This window comes from Pristis pectinata, chromosome 13 (genome assembly GCF_009764475.1).
Source record: "Pristis pectinata isolate sPriPec2 chromosome 13, sPriPec2.1.pri, whole genome shotgun sequence".
Lineage (NCBI taxonomy): Eukaryota > Metazoa > Chordata > Chondrichthyes > Rhinopristiformes > Pristidae > Pristis > Pristis pectinata.
The window spans coordinates 995,566-1,021,866 of record NC_067417.1 but is presented as its reverse complement, the minus strand read 5'-3'; the positions used below and the strand labels follow the sequence as shown (position 1 = coordinate 1,021,866).

The 26,301-nt window shown below is 54.0% G+C and overlaps 1 protein-coding gene across 2 annotated transcripts; it reads left to right on the top strand.

Annotated features, from left to right (window-relative positions):
• The first annotated feature begins 535 nt into the window (after positions 1–535).
• Positions 536–26,223, top strand: LOC127577141 (WD repeat-containing protein 88-like). 2 transcript variants are annotated; one of them, XM_052028070.1, is made up of 11 exons: positions 536–659; positions 3,336–3,446; positions 4,162–4,247; positions 6,071–6,134; positions 8,360–8,498; positions 9,640–9,769; positions 17,434–17,615; positions 18,613–18,695; positions 19,862–19,930; positions 24,708–24,800; positions 25,956–26,223. In XM_052028070.1, exons 1-11 carry the CDS (start codon positions 543–545, stop codon positions 26,103–26,105), a joined length of 1,224 nt encoding a protein of 407 aa, XP_051884030.1. In that variant the 5' UTR covers positions 536–542; the 3' UTR covers positions 26,106–26,223. The 2 variants fall into 2 exon arrangements, with proteins under 2 accessions (XP_051884030.1, XP_051884031.1); XM_052028071.1 differs by lacking the exon at positions 3,336–3,446 and having other exon boundaries at positions 542–659.
• Positions 26,224–26,301: the final 78 nt, after the last annotated feature.

The window sequence follows — 26,301 nt, the reverse complement described above, 5'->3', positions numbered from 1 at the left end:
GGTGACGGGGGGGGGAGGGGGAGGGGGGTGTGGAGGTGGACGGGGGGGAGGGAGAGGGGGGTGTGGAGGTGACGGGGGGGAGGGGGAGGGGGGGGTGTGGAGGTGACGGGGGGGAGGGGGAGAAGCCCGGGGGGGGTGTGGAGGTGACGGGGGGGGGAGGGGGAGGGGGAGAAGCCCGGGGGGGGTGTGGAGGTGACGGGGGGGAGGGGGAGAAGCCCGGGGGGGTGTGGAGGTGACGGGGGGGGGGAGGGGGAGGGGGGGGTGTGGAGGTGACGGGGGGGAGGGAGAGGGGGGGGTGTGGAGGTGACGGGGGGGAGGGGGAGGGGGGGGTGTGGAGGTGACGGGGGGGAGGGGGAGGGGGGGGTGTGGAGGTGACGGGGGGGGAGGGAGAGGGGGGGGGGTGGGAGGTTGACGGGGGGGGAGGGGGAGAAGCCCGGGGGGGTGTGGAGGTGACGGGGGGATCGAACCCGTTCCGGGGCCAGTGGCGCGCAAGCGCGACTCCGGACCCACGTGATCCGGTTGCCGGGGTGACGGAGGACGCCATGCCGCTGGGCTGCCCCCGGGAGGACGACCCGCAGCCGCCCGGGGACCCGCTGGCGGCGGAGCCCGCGGAGAGCGGCGGCCCGGCCGGGAGCCGGGAGCAGCAGAGCCTGACGCAGGTGGGAGAGGGAGAGGGAGACGGGCCGAGGGGCCGGGGTCACACCCTGCACAGCCATCCCTTCACCCTCCATCCCTTCACCCTCCACCCCTCCCCTCCTCCCCTTCCACCCTCCCCCCTCCCCTCCTCCCGTCCCCTCCTCCCCTTCCACCCTCCCCCTTCCCCCTTCCCCCTCCACCCCCCCCTCCCCCTTTCCCCCTCCACCCCCCCCCTCCCCCTTCCCCCTCCACCCCTCCCCCCTTTCCCCCACCCCTCCCCCCCTTTCCCCTCCACCTCTCCCCCTCCTCCCCTTCCCTCCCTTTCCCCCTTCCCCCCTCCACCCTTCCCCCCTCCACCTCACCCCTCCCCCCTTCCCCCCTCCATCTCGCCCTCCTCCCCCTCCACACCCTCTCCCTCCACATCGTCACCCTCCCTGGGTGAACAGCGAGCTGACCCACTGTGAGGTGCTGCCTCTCCCAGTCGACTCCATAGCCAGGCACCAGGGAACACTGGGGGTGGTGAGGTAATGTTGGCCGGAGTGAATGCATCATATAAGCCTGTTGAGCATGTGGTAAGTAACCATTATTGGATTTAGAGAAAATGTTCACAGCAGGTACTCAGAAGAATCTTTTCTTTTTGTTGGTGAATCCCAGTGTGTTGCAGTTGGAGATTGGGATCTCTCTGGATCAATCCAGCTCCATAATCTGCACCCTGAGGTCTCTCTGCTCCTCTGGTACTGCTTTCCTGAACCTCATGGGATCAGAGGAGCCAGCACACCCAATCACTGTTACACCTTCATCAAGATCAATTACCGTGCCATCCCGCGCCCGCACTTTGGCGAGTCTGATCACCCGGTATGTAGGCAGAGACTGAGGACCACAGGACCAGTGGTGAGGACCACGAAGGTCTGGTCAAGAGAGGCAGAGGAGCGTTTACGGGACCGCTTTGAATCAGTGGACTGGACCATATTCAGGGATTCATTGTTGGACGTGAATAAATATGCCACGGCCGTCATCGACTTCATCAAGACCTGCATGGACGAGTGTGTGCCATTGAGAACATACTGAGTTTTCCCAAACCAGAAGCCCTGGATGAACCAGGAGATTCGCAGTCTGCTGAAGGCTCGATCTGTGGCATTCAAGACCAGTGATCCAGAACCCTACAAGTCCAGGTACGACCTACGGAAGGCCATCGTGAGAGCGTAAAGGCAATTCAGTGTGAAGTTAGAGACACAATTGGATGCACGACAGTGTGGCAGGGTCTGCATGCCATCACTTCCTGTAAGGGGAAACCTAACAACATAAATGACAGTGATGCTTCACTCCCTGACGAGCTCAACACCTTTTATACACACTTTGAAAGGGAGAATAACCCTACACCTGTGCGAATCCCCACAGTATCTGGCGACCCTGTGATCTCTGTCTCGGAGGCGGACGTCAGAACGTCCTTCAAAAGTTGAACCCTCACAAGGCGTCAGGCCCCAACGGTGTACCTGGCAGGGTACTGAAAATCTGTGCCAACCAACTGGCTGGAGTATTCAAGGACACCTTCAATCTCTTGGTGCTGCAGTCAGAGGTTCCCACCTGCTTCAAAAGGGCATCAATCACACTGGTGCCCAAGAAGAGCAGGGTGAGCTGCCTCAATGACTATTGCCCAGTAGCACTCACATCTACTGTGATGAAGTGTTTGAGAGGTTGGTCATGGCTAGAATTAACTCCTGCCTGATCAAGGACCTGGACCAGCTGCAATTTGCCTACTGCCACAACAGGTCTACAGCAGCTGCAATCTCACTGGCCCTTCACTTGGCTTTGGAACAAGATAAGATTTCTTTATTAGTCACATGTACATCAAAACACAGTGAAATGCATCTTTTGTGTAGAGTGTTCTGGGGGCAGCCCACAAGTGTCGCCACGCTTCTGGCACCAACATAGCATGCCCACAACTTCCTAACCCGTACGTCTTTGGAACGTGGGAGGAAACCGGAGCACCCGGAGGAAACCCACGCAGGCACAGGGAGAATATACAAGCTCCTTACAGACAGTGGCCGGAATTGAACCCGGGTCGCTGGTGTTGTAATAGCATTACGCTAACGATATGAGACCTGCCCAATTCTAGTAGAATACCACAATTGAATCATCTTAACAACACAGCAGTTGCAGGATGCAAAAAAAGCTCCTTGGTGTGTTGACCCAAATTTGCAGTATCTGCAGTGACTTCTGTCTCCATATTGAACACTGACCTTCATCAGTCGGGGGAGCACTGAGTACCAGAGCAGGAAGGTGATGCTCCACCTTTATAGACCATTGGTCAGACCACAGCTGGAGCACTGTGTGCAGTTCTGGTCACTACACTGCAGGAGGGGTGTGACCGCACTGGAGAGAGTGCAGAGGGGGCTGTTGCCTGGGAGAGCATTCTGTTAGGTGGAGAGGCTGGGTCTGTTCTCCCTGGTGAGGAGGGGGTTAGGAGGGGACATGGCTGAGGTGTAGAAAGTTGTGAGGGGTGTACGTAGGGTTGCTGCAGGAAACTTTTCCCCATATCAGAGGTAGATAAAGCTAGAGGACACAGATTTAGGGGAAGGGGGAAGAGATTTGGAGGGTGTGTGTGTGTGTGAGTGAGGGGTCAGTCTGTGTGTGGGGGGAGGTCAGTGTGGGGGCTGGGACCCCATTCCCCCATTAACCCCTCTGGTATCTCTGGGCAGGTCCCGTTCCGGGTGTATCGGGGCCACACCCGCCCGGTCAGCGGCTGCAGGTTCTGTTTCAGCAACACCAGGTTTCTCACCTGTTCGTTTGATGAGACGGCGATTCTCTGGGTAAGAATCCTCCGTCTGTCTGTAACCCATCCTGTAGTGAAATGTTTAACCACTGTGTGAGTGAGGCTGTGGATCCCACCACCTCACGCCCTGACTGACACCTCAACCAACATCAGTCAACCCGAGCATCAGACCTCCATCACACAGCTATCCCAGGGTGCAGCAGCCCACTGTCCATCAGCTCATCCTTCACTGGACAGCACCCATGGGTGCTGAGATTCCACAAGGTGCTCCCCCTCCCCTCCCTCCCCCCTCCCCTCCCTCCCCTCCCCTCCCCTCCCCCTCCCTCCCCTCCCCTCCCTCCCCTCCTCCCCCCCTCCCCTGCTCCCCCACCCCGCGCACCCCGCTCCCCCCCTGCACTGACCCGGAGCGGGAACCTCTCCCTACCCCAGGGGATGTGACAATGTTCCTTTTAAGTTGTCTGTAAGTTTCAGAGCTGCGTGTTCCTGCAGCCCAGCCTTCTCCATTGTACTATTTAGTTCCGATTGCCTCTCCTCGTGTCTCTCAGCACTGTATTACCTCCCTCGGCTGGTGGTAAACCTCCCCTGCCCCTGCCCCTGCAGCAGTCCTGTCTGTTCATTGCCTTTCTCAGTTTTGTGTCAGCAGCAGTCTCCATAATGATGTGGTGTAGAACTGAGGAACGATCACTGACGCTGCTGCTTGGCATGTGTGAGGGTCCGAGGGTGACTGAGCTTTCCTTGTTTGCCTCTGCCAGGACGTGTCAACTGGAGCCCACATCTCTGTCTTTGGGCTGCACACTGCTCCCGTCACTGAGTGCTGCCTAAGTCCCGACAACCAAAGGTGAGCTTTCTGCGACTGCCGATCTCTGTCCACTGCCAGCTGAGGCCTGAGACAGAGAAGCTGAGTGAATTGTACTGCAGATTGGGACTGACCGTGTCTGTGTGTGTCTGTCTGTGTATGTGTCTCTCTGTGTCTGTGTGTGTGTCTCTCTGTGTCTGTGTGTGTGTCTGTGTGTGTGTGTGTGTGTGTGTGTGTGTGTGTGTTGCTGAGGCCAGTCTGGTGGGAGATTTCACTGCCCCTCCTACAAACTCACCAGTAAACTGCAGCTTCATGAAACATCATTTTCCATCCATTTGGCTACTGAGTTGAGTATTGGACCATGCTATAGGATAGAGTTTCATTACCATTTGGCCCATTGAGCCTGTGCTAGCCCTCTGCTGGAGCCACGTAGTCTGTCCCATTGCCCACCTCTTTCCCTGTGGCCCTACAATGTTCCCCCTCTCCAATATCTGTCCAGTTACCCTCTGAAAGTGACAATCGTATCTGCATCCACACTTGCGACAGCAAACCCCAGATCGTGACTGTCCCCTGCTTGAAAATCTCCCCCCAGTTGTTATGGGAAGGAGGTGAAGGCTGCATAGTGGACGAGGTTTACTGACTGAGGCATTTGCTGAATGGAAGCGGTTCACCAGGACGCTGCCTGGATCAGAGGGCATGAGCTCAAAGGAGAGGTTGGACAAACCTGGGTTGTTTTCTCTGGAGTGGCAGAGGCTGAGGGGAAAGGTTTATAAGATTATGAGAGGCACAGATAGAGTAGACAGCCGGTATCTTTGTCCCCAGGATTGAAATGTCTAATACCAGAGCGTGTGCATTTAAGGTGAGAGGGGGCAAGTTCAAAGATGTGGGGGCAAGTTTTTTACTCAGAGAGCAGTGGGTGCCTGGAATGTACTGCCAGGGGTGGGGATGGAGGCAGATACGACAGTGGTATCTAAGGGGCTCTTAGACAGGCGCATGGGTGTGCAAGGAACAGAGGGTGATGGACATTGTGCAGGCAGAAGGGATTAGTTTAGTGAGGCGTTTAATTACTAGTTTAATCAGTTCAGCACAACGCGGTGGGCTGAAGGGCCTGTTCCTGTGCTGTACTGTTCTATGTTCTGTGTTGATCCCAGGAATGAGGGACTCCAGTTATGGGGAGTTGCCCTCAGAGCTGAGAAGGTTAAGGGGAGATTTAACAGGGGTGTACAAAATCAGCAAGTATTTTGAAGAAGTGAATAAGTTGAAACTGCTTTCGGTTTTCCAGGAGAGTTGGTGACCAAGGATGTGGATCAAAAGTGATTGGCAAAGGAGAGTGATGTTTCTGCTGCAGGGGGTGTGGAACGTGCTGATGAACAGGCAGTGGGAGGGGATTGACATGTCAGACTGTAATGTCCTGAAGCTGCACAGGCAGCAGCGAGTGCCTCAGGGAGACCTGCAGCCCTGGACTGGCCTTGCCTGTGGACACTCTTGTCACAGCAAGTTTTCCAAATATCACTATATTATCTCACAGCAAAGAAGGAGGCCATTCAGCCCATTGCATCTATGTAATCCCATCAATCCCAGAACCTACCCATTTTCCCTGGAACCTATATGCATTCCCAATTCCCATTCCCCTGCCACCCACCCACACACTAGGGACAATGTCCAGTACCCCATTAACCTTCCTACTCGCACGTCGTTGGGGTGTGGGAGGAAACCAGAGCACCCGGGGGAAACACACTCGGTCACAGGGAGAACGTGCAAACTCCACACAGACAGCACCAGAGGCCAGCTTCAAGACGAGATCATTGGAGCAGTTTAGTTGCCTTCTAGAACCAGCTTTACATTGTTTTTGTTTCAAACTGCAGACTGTTCACTTCTTCCTGGGACAAGTCGTTGAAGGCTTGGGATGTTGAAACCAGAAAAGTTCTGGTAGGTGTTTGCCGACGACTCTTCATCCAGTGTCAGCACCGTAAGAACAGTCTGCACACACACATCTGGCTGATGATCTCTGAGCATTTACAAATCTAATACAGAGACACATCTCCCGACCAAGCCTTTATTATTGGGCTTAAAGTACTGCAGATGGTGAAAATCTGAAATAAAACCAGATGCTAGAAATAGTCAGTGGGTCAGACAGCACTTGTAGAGAGAGAGAGACAGTCAACGTTTCAGGTTAGATAAAACCCCTCCCCACCGTTCCCATCTGCCCCCCATCCCTCCCTTATCCGGTTCCAATCCTCACCTTCCTTTCTCATCAGATTCCAACATCTGCAGCCCTTTGCTGTCTCCACCTCCCAGCCCCTGTCACCGTCTCCACCCTTCCCTCCCCCACCTGGCTCCACCTATCAGCTCCCTCCCCCTCCCTCCCCCTTCTATATACCGGCTATCTCCCCTCTACCAGTCCTGATGCAGGGTCTCGACCTGAATCGTCGACCATCCCTTTCCCCCACGGGTGCTGCCCGACCCACTGAGCAGCAGATTGTTTTTTGCCCAAGAATAAAACCATTGCCTGGCACTGACCTCTACACCAGATGTGGGCAGTTGTTCTCTGCCCAGATGGGTATTTGATGGTCAGCATGGGCGTGGTGGGCTGTGTCCATGCCATACGGGTCTATTGTCAGACCCATCAGACGGGACAACGCTGGTCTATGGGTGAGGAGGAAGAGCGCTGTGAGTCCTCAACACTCCTGAACCCATGGGATCTGATGGTATCAGATCAAACAAGGTCGAGCACCTTCGCTCTGTCTGCCATACCAGCCGGGATCTCCCTGTGGCCAGCCATTTTAGTTCCACTCCTCATTCCCACACGGACGTGTCTGTCCATAGCCTCCTCCATTGCCAAGCTGAGGCCAGACGCAGATGAGAGGAACAGCACCTCATGTTCTGTCTTGGGAGACTCCAACCTGATGGCCTCAACATTGGTTTCTCCAACATCCCCCCCCCCCCACCTCTTCCCTTATCCCATCACCCGGCCCCCATCACCCCATCTCTTTCCCCTCCCCCACCCTCAATCTGCCCACCATCCACACACCCCTCCACCGGTTCCCCTCCCCACCTCCTCCTTATCCCAGGCTCCACCTTCCTCTCCTATCAGATCCCATCGTCTTCAGCCCTTTGTCACTTCCACCTCTCACCTCCCGGCTTCTGACACCATTCCCACTCTCCCCCCTCCCTCACCTGCCTATCACCCCCCTGGATCCACCCCACCCCTTCCTCCCACTGTTTATACCGACCATCTCCCCCCTTTCCAGTCCTGATGAAGGGTCTCGGCCCGAAACGTCGACTGTCCATCTCCCTCCACAGATGCTGCCCGACCCGCTGAGTTCCTCCACAGTTTGTGTTGCTGTGGGCAAGGAATCTCCCGATCGCCACCTCTTGTCCTCCCTCAGCTGATGAATCAGGGTTCTCCACACTAAACACTTGGAATAACCACCGGATGTACTCGATTGTTGGGGGGGTGGGGAACGGGACCAGTGCCCACTGCTGACTGTAGCACAACCACTGACGAGCTGGCCAGGTCCTGAAGGACAGAGCTGCTGGACTTTTCCTGTGGCAGGTGGTGAGTGAACCAACACTGGGCAAACCTCGCCCAGCTGTGGCAGGTTTACCCCATCGCCAGGGGTGCCCACCCCACCACTGCGGTGTCCTGGCACAGATAGACCTCCCCCCAACCCCCCCACCCTGATCATGCTCCATGGCGTGACCACCAATGCAGTGAGGGGTGCCGAGGGCCATCAGAGTGGGAGTCTCCCCGATCGGTGTCCCAAGGGCCTGGAGTGTCTGTTCACGGGGAGGGAGGGAGGGAATCGGGAGGGGGGGGGTTGAACGGTAACTTTCATGGGAGTGGGTGGACAGAAGGAATGGAAGGGAGATTGGTTGGAGAGCCAGCAGAGCACAATGGGCTGAATGGTCGTCTTCGGTCTGACCCTTGTTCCCCCTCAGTGGGCTGTGGTTCACTGCCGACCCCTGACGTGCTGACCCTTGTTCCCCCTCAGTGGGCTGTGGTTCCCTGCTGACCCCTGACGTGCTGACCCTTGTTACCCCTCAGTGGGCTGTGGTTCCCTGCTGACCCCTGACGTGCTGACCCTTGTTCCCCCTCAGTGGGCTGTGGTTCCCTGCTGACCCCTGATGTGCTGACCCTTGTTCCCCCTCAGTGGGCCGTGGTTCACTGCCGACCCCTGACCTGCTGTGATGTCTCCTTCGACGGGAAGCACGTTGTGTGTGGCAGCGACATTGACAACACCGTCCACATCAGAGAGGCCGAGTCTGGCACCACCGTCCTCAGCCTGAGAGGTAACGAGCGATTCAGCGGAGGGAGGCTGAGGGGAGAACAGAGGGGGAGAGGGGTGGGGGACGGAGGTGGGTGTGGGGAGGGGAGGGGGTGGGGGATGGAGGTTGGAGGGGATGGGAGGGGGAGAGGGGTGGGGGACGGAGGTGGGTGTGGGGAGGGGAGGGGGTGGGGGATGGAGGTTGGAGGGGATGGGGGGAGAGAGGTGGGAGACGGAGGTGGGTGTGGGGAGGGGAGGGGGTGGGGGATGGAGGTTGGAGGGGATGGGAGGGGGAGAGGGGTGGGGGACGGAGGTGGGTGTGGGGAGGGGAGGGGGTGGGGGATGGAGGTTGGAGGGGATGGGAGGGGGAGAGGGGTGGGGGACGGAGGTGGGTGTGGGGAGGGGAGGGGGAGAGGGGTGGGGGACGGAGGAGGTGGGGAGGGGGAGAGGGGTGGGGGACGGAGGAGGTGGGGAGGGGAGGGGGTGGGGGACGGAGGAGGTGGGGAGGGGGAGAGGGGTGGGGGACGGAGGAGGTGGGGAGGGGAGGGGGTGGGGGACGGAGGAGGTGGGGAGGGGGAGAGGGGTGGGGGACGGAGGAGGTGGGGAGGGGGTGGGGTGGGGGACGGAGGAGGGTGTGGGGAGGGGAGGGGGTGGGGTGGGGGACGGAGGAGGGTGTGGGGAGGGGAGGGGAGAGGGGTGGGGGACGGAGGAGGGTGTGGGGTGGGGAGGGGGAGAGGGGTGGGGGACGGAGGAGGGTGGGGGTGGAGGGGAGGGGGTGGGGTGGGGGACGGAGGAGGTGGGGAGGGGAGGGGGTGGGGGGACGGAGGTGGGTGGGGAGGTGGGGAGGGGGTGGGGGACGGAGGAGGGTGGGGAGGGGAGGGGGTGGGGGACGGAGGTGGGTGGGGAGGTGGGGAGGGGAGGGGGTGGGGGACGGAGGAGGTGGGGAGGGGAGGGGGTGGGGGACGGAGGAGGTGGGGAGGGGGTGGGGTGGGGGACGGAGGACGCTCCCTCTCCTCTCCTCCCTGCACCCCATTCCCTTGGTCACACAACACCCCCACTCCTTACCCTTAGCCTTCCCTCCCTCTCTGCCTCGCTCCCTCCTCCCCTCTTCCCCCACCACCCCTCGCTGTGGCACCAGGACAGATCTCTGCTGTTTCTTGGCACAGACCAGCACAGCAGCACCGTGACCCGCTGTCGATTCAGTCCTGATGGACAACGCGTGGCCTCCACATCCTGTGACTGCACAGCCCGGATCTGGGATGTCCTGGCACACAGAACCACCCTGTCCTTGCAGAGGTAGGTACCTGCTGTGGACGGGACAGGTCAGCCCTCCGTACAAGGCCAGAGCTGCAGTGTGTGGCAACTGGCACGTTTAGGGAGGTGCTGCTACTCTGTGGTTTACGGTCCTCATTCCCCAGCTGTGCCTGTACTTGTGTAACCCCGGGTCTGAGTCCTGTGGGTCACAGGGGGTGCCTGGGGGTGGGGGGCTCCCCCCCAGGGTCCGGGACAGCACCCAGTGCGGTGTGCAGACCAGGTATTCAGCAGCAGCCGGTCTGTGAGTGCTCACACTGGGGGAATGGTTCAGTTCGGTGCTTGTGTGCTGACACTTCACGGCCTGACCCTCTAAGCATGTGCACGTGACACTGCAGCCCATGCACGCAATGCTCACATGCCTGCAGTCTGCATGTATGTGCACACCCAGCACTCAATGTCACACAGCACGTTGGAAGACAATGAATGTCACGCCACTGTTTAAAAGAGCATATAGGCAAAAGGCAGGTAACTATAGGCCAGTTAGCTTAACGCCTGTCGTCGGGAAAATGCTTGAAGCTATCATTAAGGAAGGAATAGCGAGACATCTGGATAGAAGTGGTTCCATCAGGCAGACACAGCATGGATTTGGGAAGGGCAGGTCCTGTTTGACAAACTTACTGCAGTTCTTTGAGGATACAATGAGCACAGTGGGTAGAGGAGAACAGGGGAATGTTGCATACTTGGATTTCTAGAATGCGTTCGATAAGGTGCCACATAAAAGACTAATTCATCCGATGAGGTTACATGGAGTTGGGGTAAGGTATTAGCATGGATAGAGGATTGGCAGAGTTGGGATAAATGGGTGTTTCTCTGGCTGGCAATCAGTGGTGAGTGGGGTGCCGCAGGGGTCGGTGCTGGGCCCACAACTGTTCACGATATACATTAACGATTTGGAAGAGGGGATCGAGTGTAGTGCATCTAAGTTTGCTGATGACACTAAATTGAGTGGAAAAGCAAATTGTGCAGAGGATGCGGAGAGTCTGCAGAGAGATATAGATAGGTTACGTGAGTGGGCAAGGGTCTGGCAGATGGAGTACAATGTGGGGTCATCCACTTTGGAAGGAAAAATAGACGATCAGATTATTATTTAAATGGTGAAAGGCTGCAGATGGGTTCAACAGATTGGAAAAGTATGGATAGAGCACAGGTGAGGTTACTGAAGTCTCCAGAATAAAGAATAAGGCAGAAAGTGTAGAAAGGAAAAAGAATTTAACTTCAGGCAACATGGAGACAAATTTGAGAAGAAGGGTGGTGAATACAGGACTGAAGGTATTATATTTCAATGCACACAGTATACGGAATAAAGTTGATGAGCTTATAGCGCAGTTAGAAATTGGCAGGTATGACGTTGTGGGCATCACAGAGTCATGGTTGAAAGAAGATCACAGCTGGGAGCTAAACATCCAATGATACACATCCTATTGAAAAGACAGGCAGGTGGGCAGGGAGGGTGGGGTGGCTCTGTTGGTAAATAAATGAAATCAAATCCTTAGAAAGAAGTGACATAGGATCAGAAGATGCAGAACCCTTGTGGGTAGAGTTAAAAAACTGCAAGTGTAAAAAGACCCTGGGAGTTATATACAGACCTCCGAATAGTAGTCAGGATGTGGGGTACAAGTTACAACATAGAACGTAGAACATAGATAGATAGGAGATAGAAACAACAGGAAATAGAAAAGGCATGTATAAAGAGCAATGTTACGGTAGTCATGGGGGACTTCAATATGCAGGTAGGTTGGGAAAATCAGGCTGGTACTGGATTCCAAGAGAAGGAATTTGTAGAATGCCTATCAGATGGATTTTTAGAGCAGCTTGTGGTCGAGCCCACTAGGGAAAAGGCAATTCTGGATTTGGGGTTGTGCAATGAACCAGATCTGATTAGGGAGCTTAGGGTAAAGGAACCCTTAAGGAGACAGTGATCATAATATGATAGAATTCACCCTGCAGTTTGAGAGGGAGAAGCTAAAATCGGATGTATTGGTATTACAGTTGAGTACAGGTAACTACAGAGGCATGAGAGAGGAGCTGGCCAAAGTTGATTGGAAGGGGATGACGGTACAGCAGCAATGGCAGGAGTTTCTGGGAGTAATTCAGAAGACACAGAATCAGTTCATCCCAAAGAACAAGAAGCATTCTAAAGGGAGGATGAGGCAACCGTGGCTGACAAGGGAAGTCAAAGGCAGCATAAAAGCAAAAGAGAGGCACACAATATTGCAAAAATTAGTGGGAAGCTAGAGGATTGGGTAGCTTTTAAAAACCAACAGACAGCAACTGAAAAAGCAATAAGGGGAAAAAAAGATGAAATATGAAGGTAAGCTGGCCGATAATATAAGAAGATACCACAAGTTTTTTCAGATATATAAAGAGTAAAAGAGGCAATGGTAGACATTGGACCGCTGGAAAATGATGCTGGAGAGGTAGCAATGGGGAACAAAGAAATGGTGGACAAACTGAATAAGTATTTTGCACCAGTCTTCACTGTGGAAGACACCAGCAACATGCCAGAAATTCGAGAGAGTCAGAGGGGAGAAGTGAGTGTAGTCGTTATTAATAAGGAGAAGGTGCTTGGGAAGTTGAAAGGTCTGAAGGTGGATAAGTCACCTGGACCAGATGGACAACACCCCAAGGTTCTGAAAGGGGTAGCTGAAGAGATTGTGGAGGCATGAGTAGTGATACTTCAGGAATGACTAGAGTCAGGAACGTTTCCAGTTCCTGAGGCTTTATAAGGCGTTGGTCAGACCACATTCGGAGTATTGTGAGCAGTTTTGGCCCCATATCTAAGGAAGAATGGTGTTGGAGAGGGTCCAGAGGAGGTTTACAAGAATGATCCCAGGAATGAAAGGGTTAATGTATGAGGAGCGTTTGATGGCTTTGGGCCTGTACTCACTGGAGTTTAGAAGAATGAGGGGGTTCGCAATGAAACCCACAGAATATTAAAAGGCCTAGACAGAGTAGATGTGGAGAGGATGTTTCCAGTAGTGGGAGAGTCTAGGACCAGAGGGCACAGCCTCAGAATAGAAGGACATCCCTTTAGAACAGAGATGAGGAGGAATTTCTTTAGCCAGAGGATGGTGTATCTGTGGAATTCATTGCCACAGACGGCTGTGGAGGCCAAGTCATTGGGTATATTTAAAGCGGAGGTTAATAGGTTCTTGATTAATGAGGGTGTCAAAGGTTACAGGGAGAAGGCAGGAGAATGGGGTTGAGAGGGAAAAATAAATCAGCCATGATCGAATGGTGGAGCAGACTTGATGGGCTGAATGGCCTAATTCTGCTCCTATGTCTTATGGTCTTATGGAATGTTGGCCTTCATTGCGAGAGGGATTGAATTTAGAGCAGGGAGGTTATGCTGCAACTGTACAGGGTACTGGTGAGGCCACACCTGGAGTACTATGTGCAGTTCTGGTCTCCTTACTTGAGGAAAGATATACTGGCTTTGGAGGCATTGCAGAGGAGGTTCACCAGGTTGGTACTGGTATTGGTTTATTATTGTCACTTGTACTGAGGTACAGTGAAAAGCTTGTCTTGCGTACCGATTGTAAAGGTCAATTCATTACACAGTGCAGTTACATTGAGTTAGTACAGGGTTCATTGATGTAGTACAGGTAAAAACAATAACAGTACAGAGTAAAGTGTCACAGCTACAGAGAAAGTGCAGTGCAATAATGTGCAAGGTCACAACAAGGTAGACCGTGAGGTCATAGTCCATCTCATCGTATAAGGGAACCGTTCCATAGTCTTATCACAGTGGGGTAGAAGCTGTCCTTAAGTCTGGTGGTACGTGCCTTCAGGCTCCTGTATCGTCTACCCGATGGAAGAGGAGAGAAGAGAGAATGACCTGGGTGGGTGGGGTCTTTGATTATGCTGGCTGCTTCGTCAAGACAGCGAGACGCAAAGACAGTGTCCAAGGAGGGGAGGCTGGTGTCCGTGATGCGCTGGGCTGTGTGCACAACTCTCTACAGTTTCTTGTGGTCCTGGGCAGAGCAGTTGCCATACCAAGCCGTGATGTATCCAGATAAGATGCTTTCTATGGTGCATTGGTAAAAGTTGGTGAATGTCAAAGGGGACAAACAGAATTTCTTTAGCCTCCTGAGGAAGTAGAGGCACTGGTGAGCTTTCTTGGCCGTGGCATCTACGCGATTTGACCAGGACAGGCTGTTGGTGATGTTCACTTGAAGCTCTCAACCCTCTCGACCTCAGCACCATTGATGTAGACAGGTGCATGTGCACTGCCCCCTTTCCTGAAGTCAATGACCAGCTCTTTTGTTTTGTTGACATTGAGGGAAAGGTTGTTGTCATGACACCATTCCACTAAGCTCTCTATCTCCTTCCTGTACTCCGACTCATCGCTGTTGGAGATACGGCCTACAACAGTGGCATCATCTGCAAACTTGTAGACGGAGTTAGAGCAGAATCTGGCCACACAGTGATGAGTGTATAGGGAGTAGAGTAGAGGACTGAGGATGCAGCCTTGTGGGGCACCAGTGTTGAGAATAATTGTGCCAGAGGTATTGCTGCCTATCCTCACTGATTGCAGTCTGTTGGTTAGAAAGTCAAGGATCCAGTTACAGAGGGAGGTGTTGAGTCCTAGGTCTCGGAGTTTGGCGACAAGCTTCCTTGGGATTATTGTATTGAAGGCAGAGCTGTAGTCAATAAACAATTAATTCTGGAGATGAGAGGGTTAGCCTATGAGGAGAGATTACTGGGACTATACTCGCTGGAAATCAGAAGAATAAGAGGGGAACTTATAAAAATATAAAATTACGGAAGGTTGTTTCCACTGTAGGTGAGACTAGAACTAGGGGACATGGCCTCAAGATTCAGGGGAATGGATTTAGGACGGAGATGAGGAGAAACTGCTTTTCCCAGAGAGTATTGAATCCGTGGAATTCTCTGCCCAGGGAAGCAGTAGAGGCTCCCTCATTAAATATATTTGAGACAGTTGGATAGATGTTTGCATAGTAGGGGAATAAAGGGTTATGGGGAAAAGGCACGTTGGTGGATCTGAGTCCACGGACAGATCAGCCATGATCTTATTGAATGGCGGAGCAGGCTCGATGGGCCAGATGGCCAACTCCTGCTCCTGTTTCCGATGTTCTGATGTACACTGCACACAAACACATGCAGCCCTCAGTGCGGACCCCTGCTACCTGTGCGTACACACAGCGTTTACCAACAGCCCCAGTGAAGCCCTGACTCTTCGTTCATGCAGCTCCCTCACATCTGGGAGGCTGGTGTCGTGTTCACTAAGTCACAGAGGGGAGAGGTGATAACTCCCCTTCCCCTGGGTGTGGGGTGTGATAGGTCACACGGAGGGGAGAGGTGATAACTCCCCTTCCCCTGGGTGTGGGGTGTGATAGGACACACGGAGGGGTCAGGTGATAACTCCCCTTCCCCTGGGTGTGGGGTGTGATAGGACACACGGAGGGGTCAGGTGATAACTCCCCTTCCCCTGGGTGTGGGGTGTGATAGGACACACGGAGGGGTCAGGTGATAACTCCCCTTCCCCTGGGTGTCCAGTGCTGGAAATCCAAACTAAAAAGAGAAAATGCTGCCACACAAACTGAGGCAGCGTCTGTGGAGAGAGGAATGGGTCCAAGACCCTTCACCAAAACTGGGAGAGGTAAAACTGATAATGTTAAGTTGCAGAGAAGGCGAGGGAGGGAGGGAGGGAGGGAGGGAGGGAGGGATAGGACAAGGGGAATATCTGTGGTGGGTGAGACCAGCTTCGATGGGGCTGTTGGGGGTGATTACACGACGCACTACCTGATAACACTAATGGAGAGACAAAAACTGAGCCAAAGTCACAGGTGGATTCTTGGTCACACAAGAACATAGGAGCAGGGGTAGGCCACTCAGCCCCTCTAGCCTGCCCCACCATTCACTATCACCACGGCTGATCTACACCGGCCCCAACTCCTCTTTGGTGTCAGTTCCCCATAACCCTCAATTCCTCCGTCTTTCAAATATTTATCTCTCTCCACCTTAAATATTCAATGACGCGGCCTCCCCCACCCTCTGGGGCAGAGAATTCCTGAGATTCACCCCTCCGACCCCCGAGAGAAGACATTTCTACACACCTCAGGTTTAACTGACCAGCCCTGTGTTTTGTAACTCTGTCCCCTTGCGTGTGACTCTCCCACTGGCGAAAACATCCCAACATCTCCCCTGTCAAACCCCCTCAGGGTCTTGTATGTGTGAATAAGGTCGCCCCTCGTTCTTCTAACCTCCAAGGAATACAGACCCAACTGTCCAGCCTCTCTTGACAGGACAACCCTCTCATCCCAGGAATTAGCCTGGTGAATCTCCTTTGGACTGCCTCCAATGTTATTTTTTTAGGCAAGGGGACCAAACTATGAACAGTATTCCAGGTGTGGCCTCACAACACCCTGTACAACTATAACAAAACCTCCTGTTCTTAAACCCCACCCCCTTGGCAATAAAGGCCAACGTGCTGTTTGCCTTCTCAACCTGTTGGACCTGCCTGCTAACGTTTTGTAGTTCATGCACTAGGACACAGAGATCCCTCTGAACTTGCAGTCTTTCTTCATTTCGATAATAATCCACCTTTGAATCCTGTTACTGAAGTGCATGACCTTACACTTCCCCACATTAGATTTCTTTATCAGTCACATGTACATCGAAACACACAGTGAAATGCATCTTTTGCGTAGAGTGTTCTGGGGGCTGCCCGCAAGTGTCGTCCCGCTTCCGGCGCCAACAGAACATGCCCACAACTTCCTAACCCGTACGTCTTTGGAATGTGGGAGGGAACCAGAGCACCCGGAGGAAACCCATGCAGACACGGGGGGAACGTACAAACTCCTTACCCGGGTCACTGGCGCTGTAGAGCGTTACACTAACCGCTACACTACTGCACCTGACCTCCATTACGCTCCATTTGCCAGGTTTTCACCGAATCACTCACTCTGACTATATCCTGTTGCAAAGTCACCTTAGACACACTGTCTTCATACTGTTACAACTGCCCTTATTTAAGTTGAAGACAATGGTTTTAGTCCTGTGGGGTTCACCCTCAAACTGCATCCAGAATTCTGTCATATTGTGGTCACTGCCTCCTAAGAGGATCTTCAACCACTAGATCTGTTATTAATCCATCCTCATTACACATGACCAAATCTAAAATAGCCTGTTCCTGTTCTAAGAAGCAATCCCTGACCAACTCCACAAATTCTTCTTCTACAATACCCTTGCCAGTTTGGTTGGTCCAGTCGATATGTAGGTTAAGAAAGAAAGAGCGAGTTGCCTAAAGTGGAATTCAATACCGAGCCGTGCAGGCTGCAATGTACCCAGACAGACGATGAGCTGCTGTTCCTCGAGCTGGTATTGAGCCTCACTGTAGCAGTACAGGAGGTCACTGACCGATACAGTGGGTGGGATGGGAATAAAGTAGCAGCAGTGAGAAGCTCAGGGTTGCCTCTGTGGACAATGCAGGGGTTCTGCAGAGTGGCCACCCAGTCTGTGCTGGGTTTGGTTTCTCATGTGGAGGAAGAATGTGGTTTGACAGATTGGGAGTGCGAAGCTTACCCCTAATCTTCCTTCTCCCTCTCCCCCTGCCCCCCCACCATGCCCTGTCCCCGTTGCCTCCCATTCCCATGCTGACTTGCCCGATTCCTGCTCGCCAGGCACAGTAACGTGGTGTCAGATTGCTGCTTCACCCAGCCGGGGAACACACTCTGCACGGCTTCCTGGGACAGGACGTTGCTGATCTGGGATGTCTCAGCGGGTCAGTTCCGCTCCCGGGGGCCCCTGAGACTTGCAGGTGGTCATGAGGGCTGCATCAGTTCCTGCGCGGTGTCCAAAGATGGTGAGTTCACACGGTGATGGCATGTGGGTAACCAGAGGTGACCACCAGACTGTGCCAGGATGGAGACACCAGACGGCAGATGCTGGAGTTTGGAGCAACACACTATCTGCTGAAGGAACTCAACGGGTCGAGCAGCGTCCGTGGGGGGAGAGGAATTGGTGACGTTTCAGGTCAGAACCCTGCATCAGTCCCATTGTAGGATTTTAATCCAAAACGTCAACAATTCCTTTCCCCCACAGATGCTGCCTGACCTGCTGAGTTCCAACAGCAGATTGTGTGTTGTCCGAGGGTGGTGACTGAGCCGGGCGGAGGGACTGTGCAGATACCACACAAAGCCACTGGCAATGAGAAAGAGAAGTCTTGCATTTCTGAAGCACTTTTCACCTGCTGGAGTTGCCAGAAAGGTTGTGTCCGAGGTGTAGTCACTAATACAGCAGGGGACATGGTCACCAGTGTTCAGGCAGCAGGCTCCCACAGCGTGAGCACAAAGGTACTGTCTTGGACACGGGGTTAACTGCCTGCTGTCACTTATTGTCCTCTATCAAATGGCTGCAGTGTGTCAGCCTGGATCTAGCTCACTCCCCTGAGTCTCTGAATGGACCTTGAACCCACAAACCTCAGACCCAGAGGCACTCAGTCCAGCAGAGCTCTGATCACATGCAGAGCAGCTTGGACACCTGATTGTGACCAGGAGCAGGAACCCTGGCTGATTCCCCCCACCCCCTCGCTCCAGCCCAGGGGTCACTGGGCAGTGATGGGGAGCAGGAACCCTGGCTGATTCCCCCCCACCCCCTCGCTCCAGCCCAGGGGTCACTGGGCAGTGATGGGGAGCAGGAACCCTGGCTGATTCCCCCCCACCCCCTCACTCCAGCCCAGGGGTCACTGGGCAGTGATGGCGAGCGGGAATGGATGCCAGATAATAACTTGTTACTCTGCTTTTGCTCTATTCCTGTTTTGAAAGTTGCTCTAACTGTTTGGCTCTGTTATATTCCTACAGCAAATCTGATTGTAGCTGGATCCTACGACCAAACGATATCTATCTGGGACACAACTGGCCTGTACAGGAAACTGGTCTTGAAGGTGCTGGCCTTGGTTACACTTCACATGTAGACAGAGCATGGTTAGGTTGCGGGACCTCTCCCACGAGGACCTCACGTGTAGACAGCATGGTCAGATTGTGGGACCTCTCCCACGAGGACTTCACATGTAGACAGGGCATGGTCAGATTGCGGGACCTCTCCCATGAGGAGAAAGCTCGGTGTCTGAGAACAGGAGATGGCTGTGTCACCAGGGTTGATCAACAAAGGTTGGCCAAGGAGCTTTTGCTGTGAGATGAGGGTGGTGATTGGGGATTGAGAGGCCTTCACCCCAGTTAGGAGGGTCTGAACCAGGGTCTCAGACTCTGGGTAACGGCTCAGCTGTTTAGGACTGGGATAAGGAGCTGTCAGCCTGTGGAACGGAGTGTTGGGTGCATTCGAGGCTGAGATCAATAGACTTTGCTGCAGGAAGGGAATTGGAGTCTGGGGAAGTGTGTTCAGGGAGAGGGTCAGCCCACAGCAAGGCTGTCACAGAGACCAGTGGTCCCAGACTGGCCACACAACACACTACACCACACTTGTTACGGTTGTTGTGTTTGAAACAAGGCAACCCATTCCCAGTGCTGGGGTCAAGGTCACGTGATGTTGGCTGAGAGAGGAACATTCCCCCGGGGCCCAGCGACTCTGCCCCACTCTGGGGTGGGGTCGATCCTCAGAATTGTGCTGGGCCATCCCTGAATGGGAGGCCCTGGATTGTCTCGTGAGAAGTGGCTCCCTGACAACGCAACACCCCCTCAGTACCCCCTCAGCAACCCGTCAGCACCCCCTCAGTAACCCCTCAGTACTGGGGGTCCCCAGTGATCACGTCTCCGGGGTGGGATTGGGCAGCACTCCCTCAGTACTGGGGGTCCCGTGGGATCGGAAGTCTCTGGGGTGGGATTGGAAGTCCTGTCCTCGGATCCCACCACACCAGGACTATGCGGAGTGAGACTCGGGCTGTGTTCAGATGGGTGCTGATGAGGTCCCCAGACGAGAGCTGCTTAGTGGATTCTACATTCTGACCTGGGTTCCAGCTCTCAATGTAACCTGCCCGGGAGGGTTTGAAGCAGAAATTCCAGCAGGGGAAAGAGGGGTCAAATGGCCTGTGAGTGTTGGTGAGAGGTAGGCCTGGGAGCAGAAGGAGCTAACCAGGGATTCTTCCCTCCCCAGGATCACCACGATTGGGTGACGGATGTGGCAATCTCTGCGGACAACAAGTGGGTTCTGTCCGCCTGTAAGGTAATGACTTTATCCCTCACACCGTCAGATGGTCTTGGTCTACTGCCACAGGAGTGACTGCCTCCAATGCCTGCTGGACAGAACGGGCCAGGAAGGGGTGCACCCTTGGAAACCCATCACAGCAGCAGGAGGGAAAGCTGGGCTGGTGTGGAGACTCCAGGCATCCGGTACCATGACCACTGGGAGTGGTGGCTCAGTGCTGCCCCCTGCATTGGAGAGGAGCCCATCACATTCCCCAGGAGTGAGTTGCCACCTTACAGTGGCAAACCTTCACTGAAAGGCACGATGGTGGATCAGAATGGCTTATGTTTGGGGACTGAATGCAGGAACTACAACAGTTATACAACCCTTTCTGTTGTTCTGAATGCAGTCTGTCAGGGAAACAGGTCAAGTGGAAACTAGGGTTTTGAACTTAAAGCCAGTTTTGTAGGTATGGAGGGTGCAGGTATGGAGGGTGTTGGTATGGAGGGTGTTGGTATGGAGGGTGTAGGTATGGAGGGTGCTGGTATGGAGGGTGTAGGTATGGAGGGTGCTGGTATGGAGGGTGTAGGTATGGAAAGGAGGGTGCAGGTATGGAGGGTGCAGGTATGGAGGGTGCAGGTAACGAATGGAGGGTGCAGGTATGGAGGGTGCAGTATGGAGGGTGTAGGTATGGAGGGTGCAGTGTGGAGGGTGCAAGTATGGAATGGAGGGTGTAGGTATGGAGGGTGCAGTGTGGAGGGTGTAGGTATGGAGGGTGCAGTGTGGAGGGTACAGTGTGGAGGGTGCAGGTATGGAGGGTGTAGGTATGGAATGGAGGGAGTAGGTCTGGAGGGTGCAGTGTGGAGGGTGTAGGTATGGAATGGAGGGTGCAGGTATGGAGGGTGCAGGTATGGAGAGTGCAGGTATGGAATGGAGGGTGCAGGTATGGAGGGTGCAGGTATGGAGGGTGCAGGTATGGAATGGAGGGAGTAGGTCTGGAGGGTGCAGTGTGGAGGGTGTAGGTATGGTATGGAGGGTGCAGGTATGGAGGGTGCAGGTATGGAGAGTGCAGGTATGGAATGGAGGGTGCAGGTATGGAGGGTGCAGGTATGGAGGGTGCAGTATGGAGGGTGCAGGTATGGAGGGTGCAGGTATGGACGGTGTAGGTATGGTATGGAGGGTGCAGGTATGGAGGGTGCAGGTATGGAGGGTGCAGTATGGAGGGTGCAGGTATGGAATGGAGGGTGTAGGTATGGAGGGTGCAGGTATGGATGGTGTAGGTATGGTATGGAGGGTGCAGGTATGGAGGGTGCAGGTATGGATGGTGCAGGTATGGAGGGTGCAGGTATGGAGGGTGTAGGTATGGAATGGAGGGTGCAGGTATGGAGGGTGCAGGTATGGAGGGTGCAGGTATGGAATGGAGGGTGTAGGTATGGAGGGTGCAGGTATGGAATGGAGGGTGCAGGTATGGAGGGTGCAGGTATGGAATGGAGGGAGTAGGTCTGGAGGGTGCAGTGTGGAGGGTGTAGGTATGGAATGGAGGGTGCAGGTATGGAGGGTGCAGGTATGGAGGGTGCAGGTATGGAATGGAGTGTGCAGGTATGGAGGGTGCAGGTATGGAGGGTGCAGTATGGAGGGTGTAGGTATGGAATGGAGGGTGCAGGTATGGAGGGTGTAGGTATGGAATGGAGGGTGCAGGTATGGAGGGTGCAGGTATGGAGGGTGCAGTATGGAGGGTGCAGGTATGGAATGGAGGGTGCAGTATGGAGGGTGCAGGTATGGAATGGAGGGTGTAGATATGGAGGGTGCAGGTATGGAATGGAGGGTGTAGTTATGGAGGGTGTAGGTATGGAATGGAGGGTGCAGGTATGGAATGGACGGTGCAGGTATGGAGGGTGTAGGTATGGTATGGAGGGTGCAGGTATGGAGGGTGTAGGTATGGTATGGAGGGTTTAGTTATGGAGGGTGCAGGTATGGAGGGTGCAGGTATGGAGGGTGTTGGTAATGGAATGGAGGGTGTGGGTATGGAGGGTGGAGGTATGGAGGGTGCAGGTATGGAGGGTGCAGGAACGGAGGGTGCAGGAACGGAGGGTGCAGGTACGGAGGGTGCAGGTACGGAGGGTGCAGGAACGGAGGGTGGGTTAACTTGGGTATGTTGGACAATTGAGGAGCAAGGAAAATAGAGAATGGGAGTAAACTCGCAGAGAGCATTAACGTGAACGATAAAATCTCCGTGGATGGAAAGGAAAGAAAAGGCGAGTGAAGGGAATGGAGATTCGTTGCTGTCGGAAGGTCGAGGATTCACGATGGGGTGTAACGAAATCGTTCCATCTTCAGAGAAGGGCCCAGATTAACCACAGATATGTCAAGGAACCAAGATTCTGGGGGAGAAGGAGATCAGTATTAGTTAGTAAGTCGACCCAGAGAAATTACTGGGACTGAAAAGGGATAAATCCCCAGGGTTTGATCTCTTGCATCGGGAGCGGAAATCATGGAAATGTTTGTCACCGGTTGTCATCTTGTGAAGTGCTGCAGATTGTGGGATCGTCGGTACAGACTGGAAGGTGGTAAATGTAACCCCACGGTTTAAAAAACTGAAGGAGGATGAAACGGAGCAGAGAGACTAAAGGGTGTAGCACCAGTAACTGGGAAATGCTCAAGTCTGTTATAAAGCGGGTAATCACAGAGCAGCTTAAACAAGGTCCATTTATGCAGGGGAGATTGTGTCTGACAAACCTACGGGAGATTTTTGAAGGTGTAACTAATAGACTAGAACATAGAATGGTGCACCATGGGAACAGGCCCTTCGGCCCACCATGTCTGTGCTGACCATGATGTCAATTTAAACTGCACATCTGCCTGCACATGGTCTGTGTCCCTCCATTCCCGGCCTGTTCATGTGTCTGTCTAAATGCCTCTTAAATGTTGCTGTTGTATCTGCTTCCACCTCCCCTGGCAGCCTGTTCCAGGCACCCACCGCTCTCTGTGTAAACAAAAAACTTGCCTCTTAAATCTCCTTTAAACTTTCTGCCCCTCACCTTAAAGCTGTGTCCTCCAGTATTTGACATTTCCACCCTGGGCAATAAGACTGACTAACTGCTTTATCTACACTTCTCATAACTTTATAAGCTTCTATCAGATCAGCCCACAGCCTCCGACACTCCGGAGAAAACAATCCAAGTCTATCCATCCTCTCCTTATACCTAACACTCTCTAATCCAGGCAACATCCTGGTGAACCTCTTCTGCACCCTCTCCAAAGCCTCCACACCCTTCACGTAATAGGATGACCAGAACAGCGCACAGTGCTCCAGAGGTGGGGAATGGATGAAGGAGAACCAGTAGATGAGGTACATGAAGGATTTCAGAAGGCATTTGATGTGACACATAGGACGTCAGTGTTAGAGACATGAGATTCGGGGTGATACAGGCAAGGACTGAGAATTAGTTGCCAGATGGGAAACCCGAGTAGGAAATAAATGGGTTGCTTTTGGGTAGGTCAGTGACCACCCTCCCCGCCATCGAGGACATCTTCAAGAGGCGGTGTCTCAGAAAGGCAGCATCCGTCACTAAGGACCTTCACCACCCGGGACATGCCCTCTTCTCGTTACTACCATCAGGGAGGAGGTACAGGAGCTGAAGACCCACACTCAACGATTCAGGAACAGCTTCTTCCCCTCCGCCGTCAGATTTCTGAACGGTCCATGAACACTACCTCGTTATTCCTCTTTTGCACGAGTTATTTATTTTTGTAACTTATAGTAATTTCTGTCTGGTGCTGTACTGCTGCCGCAAAACAACATGTTTCACAACACACGCCAGTGACTATAAACCTGATTGTGACTGGTTACCATGGGGACCAGTGCTTGGGTCCCTGCTGTTTACAATGTGCATCAATGACTGACCACTTCTCCTCCTGTTTCTGGGCTGATTGTAGGGGGAGGGGGTGAAGGGAGCTCACCACAACCCCCGTCCCCCCTGAGGGGTTGGGAGCAGTCACACTTCCCCCTGGAATTTGAGCCTTGCCAGCCTCACCTCCCTGTGATCCCTGACACCACATCCGTACCCCACAGCCTGACCACCTCTCCATCGGCATCAACTGGCCCGCCCTGGGGACCACATCAACCTCCATTCCCACGACATCCACCCAGCCCCGCTCCTTCCTCCTTGGGATCTCCCTCTGTACTATGTACGGGCAGCCATTCTGTAGGAAGGGTGTGACTGCACTGGTGAGGGTCCGGAGGGGATTCTCCATTGTGGTGCCCGGGATGGAGAGCTTTGGTTATGAGAAGAGGCTGGGGTAGGGGAGAGTGAGGGGGACCTGATAGAGGGGTACAGAGGAATGAGAGCCACAGAGAGGGAGATGGTAAGAAACATTTCCCCACGGCAGTGGTATCTACAGCTAGAGGGCAATGGGTCTGATGAAAGAGGCAAGTGGCTTAGAGGGTATTAGGAATCTTTTTGCCCAGAGATGATTGGAGTCTGGAATACACTGCCTGAGGGGGTGGAGAAGGCAGAGAGTTCACAACATTTGGGAGGTATTTAGAGGCTGCAGACTGAGTGGTGGTAACTGGTGCGGATGGGTCAGCACAGATACACAGGAGGCCTCTGACCTCCCAAAATCTCACCATAAGCAAGGATGAGGCTGCTTCCCCTCCATGTCACGCACCGCTGTGACAACTCCATCACTGGGTCCAAGTCCTGGAACTCCCGCTGCCCCAGAGGGGCAGCAGCTTACCACCACCCTCTCCAGGGGACTGAACCTGGGCTGTACCTGGGTGCTCATCCCATCTCATCAGATATCTCATTGTTCCCAGGACTCCACCGTACGTTTATGGAACATCGAAAGACTGGACCACATCCCGGCTGTCAAATCCCAGCGGAAACTGTATGGGGAGAAATTTACCCAGGTTTGGTGTTTGATGTCGTCCTTGCCCCCACCCCCTCCCCTTCCTCCCCTTCAAACTCCCTGGCACATCTGTGGTTACTGAGGTACCTGCTGCTAGCTACAGACTGAGAAAACTGTGAAAGAGAAAGTCACCTTATTGACAAAATCCAAAATTAGCAAAGGTCACATGAAACTGAGAGATCCCTGGTCCAGCCCCAGACTGAAAACTGTGTCCAGTCCTGGAGCCCTCACTGTGGAAAGGACATCAGGTCCTGGGAGAAGGTATGGATCAGGTTTGCTACAAAGGTCCAAGGCTTGAGGGACTTCCCTTAATGTGGGTAGGCTGGAGAAGCTGGAGTTGTTCTCCTTGGAACAGAGGAGCTGTGGGGAGGTGGTGGGGGATTGGACAGGGAGATTTAAAATCACAGAGCATGGAGACAGCAGAAGAGAAGCTGCCCCATTGGGGGATGGTGACTGGTTAAAAAGCAAAACCTTTTCCCCACAGAGAGTGGTTGAGGGCACTGCTGGCGGAGAGATGGAGGTAGATTCAACAGTGGCGTTCGAAAGGTAGCTGGATAGTATTGAAAGGATTTGCAGAGCAGTGGGGGAAGGGCAAGGGATGGGGGGGCTAGAGTGACTGCTCACACATAGAGCTGGTACAGGCACAATGGACCGGACAGCCTCCTTCCCTGCAACAACCACTCTGTGAGCGAGAGGGCTCTGTGTCCAGGGGACACGTACTGAAGGAGAACAATCCAGAGGGCAGATGAGGTCACTGTCGCTGTGATCAGGACTGTAGCCTAAAGGCTGGTGGAAGCAGATGTGACAGGAGCTTTGGAAAGGGGACTGATGTACGTGTGTGTGTGTGTGTGTGGGGGGGGCAAGTTACTAACCTCAGTGTGAAGGTGTGCGTGCCCATGTGCTTGTACCTGTGTGTGAATGTATTGTGTGTTCCTGTAAGTTTGGGTGAACTTGTGTGTCCCCATGAGTGTGTGTGTGTACACTTGCCGTGTGTACTGGCGAGTGTGTGTACACACTGTATGTACCTGTGTGTGTGTGAGTGTGTTACCGGTGTGTGTCAGTGTGTGTTACCGACATGTGTGAGAGGGTAGTTGTGTGTGTATTGGTGTGTGTATGTGTGCGCTTCCTTCCATTGACGTGTCTCATCCCCCCACAGTGCACCGTGTGTGGGAAGCTGGTCTCCGTCTGTCTGCAGGATGTGGACTCACCAACACGCTGCTTGTTCTGCCAACTGTCTGCCACCCAGCCAGATGTCCTGCCCAGGCTCCCCGACCCAGGGGCAGCCCCGTCCCTGCGGGACCTCTGACCCCTGCCCCTGAGCCCAGGGGATACCCACTTCCAACACCCATCCCTGAACCCTGACCTTGGGGAACCCCTACTTGTTCTGTAACCTCGCTCTCTCCAATAAACCATTGACAAATCGACTGAGACTGATCTCTGCACGTCACCCACTGGAGAAGAAATCGCGGGAACCCTGGCTGAGGTACACGCGTCATCGTTAC

Bases quoted from the DNA above. Each gene is read 5' to 3' on its own strand.
- LOC127577141 (XM_052028070.1), top strand. From the start codon at position 543: ATGCCGCTGGGCTGCCCCCGGGAGGACGACCCGCAGCCGCCCGGGGAC. The intron at 4,248-6,070 runs GTGAGCTTTCTG...TTCAAACTGCAG, and splicing joins CTAAGTCCCGACAACCAAAG to ACTGTTCACTTCTTCCTGGG. The intron at 9,770-17,433 runs GTAGGTACCTGC...CCTGCTCGCCAG, and splicing joins ACCACCCTGTCCTTGCAGAG to GCACAGTAACGTGGTGTCAG.